Here is an 11,503-nt window from a genome sequence, read left to right on the forward strand (position 1 = left end):
TATATATATGTGTGTGTGTGTGTGTATATGTGTGTATATATATATATATGTGTGTATATGTGTGTATATATATATATATATATATATATATATATATATATATATATATATATATATATATATAAATATATAAATCCTGCTAATGAACTTTAGTTCACCAATAATCTCTGATGAACCAGATTCTACAAAAACATCTATATTTAAAAATGCATATGTTTTCTTCTTCATTTGATGTATTCAGAGAGAGTGAGATGGAGCTCTGCCGGTCACTGTGGAAGATCCTCTGTGGTGCCGACTTGGGGCTCGGGCTCTGGGTCCCGGCCTTGTGTGCTTTGCAGGCTCTGAGTTCTGCTGGTCGACGCCGAGGATCCTCCATGGTGCCGACTTGGGGCTCGGGCTCTGGGTCCCGGCCTTGCATGCTCTGCGGTGTCTGAGTTCTGCTGGTCACCACAGAGGATCATACGAGCTGCTGACTCTGGGTTCGGCCTTCATGAGCAGGCGAGTCCAGGGTCCTTGCAATAGACTGCTGCAAGTCAGCAGCTCGTATGATCCTCCGTGGCGCCCAGCAGAACTCGGTGCCCGTAGAGCACACAAGGCCCAGAGCCCGAGCCCCAAGTTGGCACGACGGACAATCTTCCGTGGTGACCGGCAGAGCTCCATCTAGCTCGCTCTGAATTTTGTCATTGGCCACCAATCATAAAAAAATGCCTGCACTTCAGCATTAGACCACAGTGTTGTCATTATTGTTTTTTAAAATCTTCAAAAGAGATCCAATCTCTTCTTGAGTTCGAACACCAGTAATTGCAAATGGTGGATCGAATGTTTTGGAAAAATTCTCAAACCCTTCTAGTGACTCTGCCCCCTGACCAATCAGTGACCGACAGTGTTCTGACGTCATGTTTTGGTGCTGGCTCGACTTGTTTGGTACCACTGAGAAGAAAGGACCCCAGAGAAGAAGAGACCACAAAAGGTGCCGGTTCCCTGAAAAAGTGGACTCGGAAGCGAGTTGAGTCGTGCTGAAAGGCCCACAAGGGATGTTTGGAACAATGCTGCTGCTCTTCCACATCCAAAGGAGTCAACTGAGGTGATTCTGGCATCTGATTAGGAAGCCTCGTCTGGACGCGTCCCAAACATCTCACTGAGAGGGTACCCTGGGACAGACTCCGAACTTTTTGGCAGGAATCTACTCCCTGCTTTGGGAACAGCTTAGGAAGGAAAAAGATGTCTGAGTTTCCCTCCTGGATTTGTTGTCGTCACCAATGGGTAAGAGAAAAAAAGGATTCTTTACACAATATTTTTTTTCATTTAAAAAAATGCATAATTTTGTTATATTTGTAACTCTTGAATCAAACATTTAGATGTATCTGAAATAAACTGAAATATACCTGTTTTCACGTGGTATCGTTTGTAAAACATTTTTCCTTTTCTCCTATATCTGGCCTATCAAAAAAAAAAACCTCAAGATATTCTTTATGAAATGTTCTCATTTTGTGATTTTTTCCACAGTCACTGTCCCAGCTCTTTCATGGGGATAAGAAATGAGACATTTCCAGCATCTTTGGTAACCTTGCAGAAGTGATTTCAGATAGTTTTGCAGTGATTTCATAACCAAATTTAACTCATATTATTGATTAATTTAAGTCAGAAACAGGAAGGAAGACATTTAGGACAGTTCAGTTAATTTAATCAGTGTTACCACTGATTAAATTAACATGGTATTTAGTTTGGAGTGAGGTGCTGCCTCAGGAGGAGCTCAGGTTTCTGGGGGTTTTGTTCATTAGTGAGATAAGAATGGAGTGTGAGGTCGACAGAAGCAGTATTGCTAACTCTGTTGTGGTGAAGAAAGAACTGAGATCAGTTTATAATTTGCTCTACGTTCATAACCTCACCTACGGTCAAGATAGTTAATGACTGAAAAAATGATATTGCAGACGCAAGAAAGGTTTTCTGAGACCAAGCTGGACTCTCCCTTAAAGATGTTTGAGAAGTTCAGTTGTCTGGGAGAGACTTGGAGTAAATCCACTGGTGGTTTGGGCATCTGGTAAGGATGCCTCACTTGGGAGGTTTTCTGGTCATGTTCAACTGAGGGGAGTCTCCAGGAGAGACCCAAGACACACTGGAGAGACATGTTTTTAGGCTGGGCTGGGAACACCTCCCAGAAGAGCTGGAAGAGGTGGTTGTGGAAAGAGATGTGTGGGCCTCCCTGCTCGAGCTGCTGCCCCCGTGACACGACTCCGGAACAAACAAGATAATGGTGGTTGGATAAATGGATAAATGGATCCAGTGATATCACTCATCATTAAGATGTCAATATTTGCAAGTAAACATTTTTTTTTTTACATTTTGTTTAAATCATCTCTGTTTGTAGAAAGTGAACCAATGGTTGGTTTAATTTCTGGGGCCCAACATTTTTTCCAGATGCAATAGTTTTCTTTCTGTTTGAAAAAAACAACACATAGTTTTACATCTTGACTTGTAAGAAATGACTCTGACAACATATGAGTCTTACCTCAGATTCTTTAAAGATCACAGGTGGTGCCTGCACTTTATTTTTACTTGCAGCAGCTCGCACGATGGCCTCGGCCTCCACCGCTCTTCCCTGAGTGATCAGCCACCGAGGCGACTCTGGGATAAACCTGCAAGATCAAAGTTTTCTGCCTTTTGATTCGTGCATGATAGTACTGAATATTAGTTGAGAAATCAGTGGGTTTAATGGAAAACATACCACCATAATGGGATGTACACCACAGACGTTGCTGACAGAACGGCGAGCAGCGTTCTCCATTCTCTGATGCCGTATGCGATCCAGGGAAGAGTCATGTAACCGATGCAATAAAAAAGGAAGGCCCCGAGAGTTGTAAAGAGGACTCGCATGGTTTTACTCAACAGCTCCGTACCTGCCAAACATAAAACTATGAATATCGATTGACAACAATACAACTAACATATACGTATTGCATTTGTTGGTAGAATGCAAATCACCCGCTTTTCCTTTATACAGGAGTTTGAAACTAAATTCATCTTATGCTGAGAAGGGATGTTATAGCAAAAGGATGATATAGCTTCACAATTTCATGTGATATTGTGAAATCTTGAGCACTGACACAATGTGTTGTGGATGACTCAGTTACTACTACACACAATTCAAGTGGAATACATGTACAATTAACTGGATGATAGCCATTGCTGAGTTTGCTAAGATTGATTAGTGATACAGCTTTCTGAGAGTTTCATTTTACTGTCTACGTTCATAAGATATTTTGCTAACACTACAGACAAACAAATAGACAAACACACAGACTCAGGTGAACACATAATGATGGTGGGCAATACAACAATTGCAACACTATTGTTCTTCTGTTTTTCTTATAAAGTACAACTACTGTTGTTTTCATGTTGAAGCATTATCGAGAAAATCATGTTTACCTAAAACAAATGCAGAAATGTAGATGGATATCTGAGAGGCTCCAACAAAGAGGAACATGATGCAAAAAATCCTCCACGACTGAGAGAATGACTGAAGGAGAACAGAGACAGACTGGGCCGCAAGAGAAATGAAGACCACCTTCTTCCTTCCAAACCTGAAGAAAACAAACATGTTCATCATAAACAATGGGACACATATCCAAAAAAGTTCTATCTGGTCCTCTGGACATTCAAAAAAGCAAAAAACAAAACAAAGCAAAAAAATCTAGAAACGTTTCGTCTCTCATCCAAGGGACTTCCTCAGTCTGAGGTGCTGTTTTCAGCTCAGTCTCCTAAATAGCACCTTCTCAGAGTGGATCAACCAGTTTGCTGCTGACAACCAAAACCAGCTGATCACATGCTCAAGAAGGACCATCAGCCTAACAACAACAAGATCAACATCATCAGGCCAGGATTCTGCGGTCTACACTCATCTCCAGGCCAGCGGTCACTCTTTCAAGGATGAAGATGTTCACATCCTGGACAGAGAGGAACGATGGTTTGAGAGAGGAGTAAAGGAGGCCATCTTTATGAAAAGAAATCGTCCATCATTAAACAGGGGTGGAGGCCTCCGGGTTCAACTGTCCCCCTCTTACAATGCTGTGATTGCTAGTATCACTCAGCCCTCTGTGAGTAGTAAACAGCCATCAGTGTGCTAATGACCCATTGTTAGGCTGATGGTCCTTCTTGAGCATGTGATCAGCTGGTTTTGGTTGTCAGCAGCAAACTGGTTGATCCACTCTGAGAAGGTGCTATTTAGGAGACTGAGCTGAAAACAACACCTCAGACTAAGGAAGTCTCTTGGATGAGAGACGAAACGTTTCTAGATTTTTTTGCTTTGTTTTGTTTTTTGCCTTTTTGAATGTCCAGAGGACCAGATTGAACTTTTTTTGGATTTTTCTACCTGGATTATTGAGCATGCATCAGGATATGGAATGGGACACATGGAAAGTATTCATAAGAAATGGCAATTTTTATTTTAAATAACACTGCAACGAGGAGTGCAACTACATGCCCAGCAGCAACTTTAAACTAAATAACTGAGCACAAATTTGACGACAAAAACCCATTCACGATGCAGCAAATGTGATTTAAGAAGGACATACTACCAGTAAGCAGATTCATTTAGAACAGGGGTCTGCAACCTGCGGCTCTGGAGCCACATGTGGCTCTTTGATACCTCTGCAGCGGCTCCTTCAGGCTTTCCCCAAAACTAAAATCAATCTGAATTTTATTTTTAATTATTGGCAACAATGAAAATGGCTAGTTTAATAAGATTTCCTGTCATTTTCAAATATGTGATGGATAGTACAAATACACAGAGTAAAACATGTGGACTACATCATAGTAGCAGTTTGTTAGCCACTTTGTTAAGTCGACTTTCAGTTTCTCAGCGTGATCTTTCTCGCAAAACCACCAGAATGTTTTGGAATATCTTTAAGAGAAACTGCTGAGAAGGAATATGGTGAGTAACTTTGATAATACTAAGAATAAAACACAAAAACAAACAAACAAACAAAGTAAACAAAAGTATTTATCTTTCTTTAAAAATGTAACTGGATATCCAACAAACTTTCCTCATTTTATAACGTCTTTAACTTTATGTTTTAAGTAGGATACTTAATTCTTCAACAATTAAGAGAACTCGCATCGGCCTGCAAAGTTCAGTGTTTAAATTTTTATAAAATTGTTAAAACCTATATATTTTTTCTTTCTTACATGAATTTGGTCTTTTCTTTTGTATTAAAATGTAAAAATATCAATAATTATTAAAAAATAGTTAGACATTTTTTGTTTTATAATATCACCCCCCACTGGCTGGAAAAGCCATCGCCAACAAACTTGTGGTCCATGGGCCACCAGTGGACAGTGCACAGTTGCAGCAGGTTTTGTGGCTCCGGACATAATTAGTAAGCAAAGAGGCAAAAATGGCTCTTTTGATCACAAAGGTTGCAGACTCCTGATTTAGAAGATTTAACCTGGATAAACATCTAGTTTAACAGCAGATGGTGCTGTTGCCTTTATTAGCATTTGATCTGAAGCCTCCATTTACACTCACTACAGGGGATTCAGCTTTAATTAATTAAATCAAAAGTTTATTTCCCAAAAGCAATCTAGCAATTTATGCATTTTCAAACTTCTTAGAATAAAACATCTATGATGTAGATGTTGATGTAACCTATAAAAATGCAGTTAAAGTATCATAATTGACATGTTAAAGGATAATTTAATGTAGAATACCTGTCTGATAATTGCCCTGAGATTAGGGACCCCAGAAGGTATCCCACAAAAAGCGTTGAGGATGCAAATGGAACTTTCCATTTGTTGTCACAAACAAGGTCCCACTGTGAAAGATGTGAAAAATAGCATAAAACAAAACAACCAAGAGCCTCCAGAGCTCAGAGTGATAAAAAAAACGATGTATTATCATACTGACCTCGGTGACAATAGTGTACTGGTAGATGTCTTTGCTGTAGTTCCATCCATCTAAACATCCTTCCTGCTGCAGATCAGTCAGGTTAACGTCCTTCCCAGGATTATATCCGTGATCAGAGAGATTTTTAACCACATCTAGTTTATATCGGCTGCACTGGCTCTGAACATTTTCACTCCCCACGGTTGTCAAGGGGATGATGGCACTTCTCCACTCCTCAGTCAAGTTGACGTCCGGAACGAAACAATGGTGTTTCGGAGCTGCTCCAGCAAAGATGATGTAAAGTCCGTTGAATCCAGTTGACACAAAAACTGTATTTAATAGGAAGAAGGTGGTCCAAAAATAAGGACCCGTTTGTCCGAGAAAAGCGGTTTCCTCGTCGTAGTCTCCCATTTTTTTCCCCCAATTAATTGTTTCCTGAATAAAAACCACCTTCTCTGCTCTTCAGAATGCAAGATGTGGTGTTCCTCTTTAAGTCCTCAGCTCAGTGCCAGAGTTTTAGGGTCAAGCTCTCTGTGGGGTACAGTGAACTAGTCCCTCAGTGGGACGGAGTCGGAAACAAACAAAAAAAAAATCCATTTCATGTCCAGTGAGAGTTTTAAACCCCTCTTGTGAGAACAGAAATTTGTATCTTGAATTGGAAAGCGCTTAAAATCTAGCTGAGCCTTTTACTCACTCATTTGAATAATCTGAAGCTTTAGAGCACCAATCTACTGTAGGCATCCAGTCCTAATAGCTCTAATATGGCATTTTCTCTAAACAGCATTCCGCACTTATAAATACTGCAAAGAAGTCCACATGACTGTACTCTAAATGTCGCTAAGTAGCGTTAAGACTCCTGCCGGACGATTTTAACACTCACTGCAGAGGCAAACATGCCTTTATGGAAAGTTCAGCAGAAACTTGCATGTTTGTTTTACTATCTTTAAGATAAACCACCTACTCACATGATCCAGGAAAAGCCACACGTTTAAGAACATTTCCAGACTATCGCATAAATATGTTCCCCCACACTCACCTCAAGTGTAAAAATGATCACGTTAATATTTTGTTTAAATCTTAAAATAAATTACTATAAGCACGTGCGGGTATTTCTGATCATCGGTAGTGAAAGAGGGTTTGTGGAGAACTTGCTGTCCTTCACAGCAGGCTCTGCAGCTGTCTTTCATAATACATTTCACACAATTAAGGCTGCACTGGATGCCCTTCTTATTTGCAGAAAGTAGTTCTAACAAGGTCTGGTGAGGTTACTGTCTATCTTGCTTATCATATCTTAATATGTGCTGAATTTGCATTTTATTAGCAGAATTCAGGCGATGTGTTTACCTCGAGGTTTGGTTAGTGTTTGTCTTGTTCCTCAGGTCTTGTGTTGCTTTTTTTCTTTTTTTTTTTTTGTTAAGTGTCAAGCCGAATTAATTTGTGCAATCAGCTTCAGAGACTTAAATATTTTTATGAAACCTGCTGCAGCTGTTGACTAACCTTTGCAATTCGGATGCTCCTGATCGAAAAACGTCAAAAAAAGCAAAAGTTTAGTCCTATGAAGTTAAACAGAAACCTTGTACATCAAATAAACTTGTCTATATTTTTGGACTTTTTGATGGTAATTCTTAAGCAGCTCTGCTGCCTGCTACATCAGTGGTGACAGAGTTAATCAGTTTAATCACTGCACTGATGAACTACAACACTGTAACTGTGCAAAAGAACTGAAAGGCTTGTTAGCACCATTTACCCTTGAACGATTATGATGTTTTGTGACATTTATGTTTCAGATGCTTAACAAGTTATGCACATTTCAAGTTCAAGTAGGTTTTATTGTCATTTCCATCACGTGGTACATGAAGTGGAACAAAAGTGTGAACACAGGGTCCCAGTTACATCCAGCAATAGCAAAAATATAAAGTGTAAAAAGAAACAGTAAATAAGGATCTAAGATATAAACTAAGAAATACGCTAACTATACACAAAAAAAACAGCAGCATGAACATGAGTCTTTGTGAGTAAATGAGTACGAATGAATACAGCAGCATGAAATAATCAGCAGCATGGACAATCAGCAGCACATATCACCAATCACAGTGGTACACAGTAAATTTTTTTCGTAGTGATTATCCTGGTTATAGATTCATGAGTCTAACAGCCTCAGGGTAGAAGCTGTTCCTCAGTCTAGTGGTTCTACACTTAATGCTCTGCAACCTTCTGCCTGAGGGGAGCGGGGCAAAAAGTGTGTGCTGGCTGAGTGGGGTCCTTCATGATGCAGGTGGCCTTCTTCCTGCATCTGGAGGTGTAGATGTCTGTGATGGTGGGAATGCTTTTTTCAAACAGGAAGTCTGTCCCGACAGTTCTTCCTCTGATTTTATACTCAAATGGTGTCCCTATTGAGTTTGTCGATTCCTACAAATATTTGGGTATCTTGGTCGATTTTCATCTCTCTTTTAAGCTTCACGTGGAAAACCTAGTAAGGAAACTGAAAGTTAAATTGGGTTTCTTTTTCAGAATCTTGTCTAACTGTGAAAGCTACGAACCACCTTGTGACTACGGGACATTATTTACATGAACGCTCCTACAAGCACCCTGCAGATGTTGGACGCTGTCTATCATGGTGCACTAAGATTCATAACTGACTGTAACTACCATACCCACCATTGCACCCTGTATTCACTGGTTAACTGGTCATCATTAACTTCACGCAGACTCTCTCACTGGTACATTTTCATCTTTAAATCACTTCTTGGTTTGCTGCCTTCATACAATTCCTCCTACATGCCACTGAGTGAGTGCAGCTACAGCGTGCGCTCTCAGGACATTATTACCTGCAGTGTTCCCTCAGTACGGACTGAGCTATGCAAAAGGGCCTTCTCCTACTCCGCTCCTGTTTCCTGGAATATCTTGCAAAAAGATCTGAAGATCTCAACCTTGACCTCTCTAAGTGGCTTCAAACATCTGTTAAGTTCCTGGGAAAAACCAAGGCAGACGTTCTTGTTTTTAGTTTTCTACACCACCTTACAACCCATCTGTTTTTTTTTTTTTGCTTCTTTTCCTTTTAAATACCATTTTATTTTCACTTGTTAAAAAAAAAAAAAAAATCTCAATTTGTACACATTTTTTATGATTGTTCTATTATTGTCTTTGTTGTCCACTGTTGTCATCACACTTTGATAAAACCAGGTCTCTCTTGTAAATGAGTCCCCGAGGCTCAGTGGGATTAGCCTGTATAAATAAAGGTTGAGAGATTGAATGGTTGCTTGTCTCAGTTGTCTCTGTGATGAACTGGAAACCTGTCCAAGGTGTCTCCCATGTCTCGCACAAACTGCTGGACATAGACACCAGTGACCCCCTCAATCTGAAAAGGAAGAAGTGGGTAAAAATAATGGATGGATGGATGAATGGAAGCTTTTGTATCGATGTGCCAAAAGTCAAACCTCTGAGGAAAGTTTTCTGCAGCATATTGCAAAAGATTCTCAGAAGGGTTTAAGGTCTTCATTTTGTGGTGTCCAATCTACGTTTGAAGGTAATATGTCATGCTACCTGAGTCATTCTATTCACAGTCGGAGCCAGATGAATATTTGGCATGGCCATCCCATCCCATCTTACATAACTAAGGAAAAGGGGGGAAAAAGATCTAATTAAGTGGATCTCTTAGAACTTGCTGAACTTATTTTATCAATAATTTAAAATTGTGATGAGAAACATTTGAATCTTCTCCGCTGATTGCGTCTGTTAACAGACAGAGCCTATAGGAATCTGTGTAATCATTAACATGTGCTTTAACACCAGATTTGACTGGTCTGATACAGAGGATCAGAGTGCACACAGTCAGGGGGCTTTAATGAGCATGTTTACGACAGAGGAGCATGTGAATGCAATCAGCACAGGGGGTTGTAAGGTTTGTGCTCGGTTACATAAGGGTCCCTATTGCATGATGACACCTTTAAATCTGTCATTTTATGACAACTTTTTAATCTAAAGATTTGAGGGGGAAACACATAAACATATTGTGATTGTTTAAAAATTGTGGATGCAGACAAGCAAAATACATTCAATTTATCTGAAATGGTTTTGAGGTATAACTCAAAAAACATATTTACAACAAAACCAGACATTACAAAACAACAAAAAAACAACAACAGCAAAACTAAACTAATACTCTTGTTTTTATTTTATTTCAGTTTGTTGCTATAATGTTAATTTTGTCTCACGAATGTTCTGCAGACCAGTTCTGACACCATTTTTTTCATCATATTTCAAACACATTGGTTTGTATTTTGAAAAAAAAAAAAAAATGAAAAAAAAAATGACATTAGATTTTATGTAATTAAAAAAGTTGCAGCTATAATCCATAAGGTGTTTGTTCTATTGTTTCCTTCATGTTCATATCACATAAAACATACCACCTCTCTTGCATTGTAACAATCAGTTTCCAAAAATGAATTATGTTTAAAGCTTTGGGTAAATGTAGGCGAACAACAAGCTAAAAAAATGACTCCTTATGTTTTGTCTTTAATGTTTTTCTAGCAGAGGAACCACAAAAAGAGGCCATGAAGAGCATCATCCACCCCTACAAATTTCCATATCAAAATACGGAGTTTCAGGAAGTATATAAATATAAATAAATTAAAAAAGCACAGAATTATTTCAGCGAGTGAGTTAATTTCAGCTTTGGCCCAGTGAAGTCAGCATTGTTTCTGGATTGTGTTCAGGCTTTGCATGATAGAGCTTTAATCAGCATTTGTGGATGGCATGGCAAACTGTGCTTACAGACAATGATTGTGTTCCTGACTCCATGCAGTAAACAGAGTCAGAGATTTTTATTAATGAAATGCTGCTATTGGGCCTGAAATACCAGGCACTAAGGAGCACAAGTCAGTGTATCTCTTGTGCTGGTTCCAAGCCGACGTAAATGGTGAGGGTTGTGTCAGGAATGGTATTCAAGTACAACACTTTTGCCAAAACAAACATGAGAGTTTATCTGCTGCCGCTTGGTGCTATTTTCCGGAAACACAACATGCCCTTCCACTTCTACGCCGATGACTGTCAAATTTACTTCCCACTAAGACACAATGGTACATGCTCTATTCAACCGCTGCTCAACTGCCTGGCTGACATCAGGGACTGGATGGCTTCAAATTTCTTGAGTTTCAATGAAAATAAGTCTGAAGTCATGTTGTTCCCTCCCAACGACACAATCACAAACCACTGCATCGACCTTTCCGCTCTAACCCTGTCAGAAAAACAGAGTCACTAATCTGGGCGTGATAATGGACCCTTCCCTGAAGCTTAACGATCATGTAAACATGATTGTTAAGTCATGCTTCCTCCAACTGAGGCGGCTGTTTAAACTGAAGCCCATATTGTCCAAAAATAACCTGGATACAGTAATACATGCATTCATTACATCTAGGCTTGATTACTGCAATTCGCTCCTGTTTGGTATCAGTCAGACCTCCATTGCATGACTACAACTGGTCCAGAATGCAGCAGCCTGATTTTTAACCAGTACAGACAAAAGAGAGCACATTACAGCAGTTTTGGCCTCACTGCACTGGTTACCGGTTCACTTTCGAATACAGTTCAAAATACTCATGTATGTCTACAAATCACTGAACA

The 11,503-nt window shown here is 39.6% G+C and overlaps 1 protein-coding gene across 1 annotated transcript in view; it reads right to left on the bottom strand.

The window, feature by feature from the left end:
- slc22a5 (solute carrier family 22 member 5) overlaps nt 1-6,292 on the bottom strand; it is a 9,907-nt gene extending 3,615 nt beyond the window's left edge. The window contains exons 1-5 of the mRNA XM_037687291.1: nt 5,903-6,292; nt 5,707-5,810; nt 3,427-3,581; nt 2,726-2,897; nt 2,510-2,636 (exon numbers count right to left, since the gene is read on the bottom strand). Of these exons, the coding sequence (XP_037543219.1) occupies nt 2,510-2,636; nt 2,726-2,897; nt 3,427-3,581; nt 5,707-5,810; nt 5,903-6,292 (948 nt within the window). The remainder of the gene's footprint in view (nt 1-2,509; nt 2,637-2,725; nt 2,898-3,426; nt 3,582-5,706; nt 5,811-5,902) is intronic.
- Nucleotides 6,293-11,503: the final 5,211 nt, after the last annotated feature.

The sequence above is a fragment of the Nematolebias whitei genome, chromosome 14, assembly GCF_014905685.2.
Source record: "Nematolebias whitei isolate Nwh7 chromosome 14, NemWhi1, whole genome shotgun sequence".
In the NCBI taxonomy this organism is placed as follows: domain Eukaryota; kingdom Metazoa; phylum Chordata; class Actinopteri; order Cyprinodontiformes; family Rivulidae; genus Nematolebias; species Nematolebias whitei.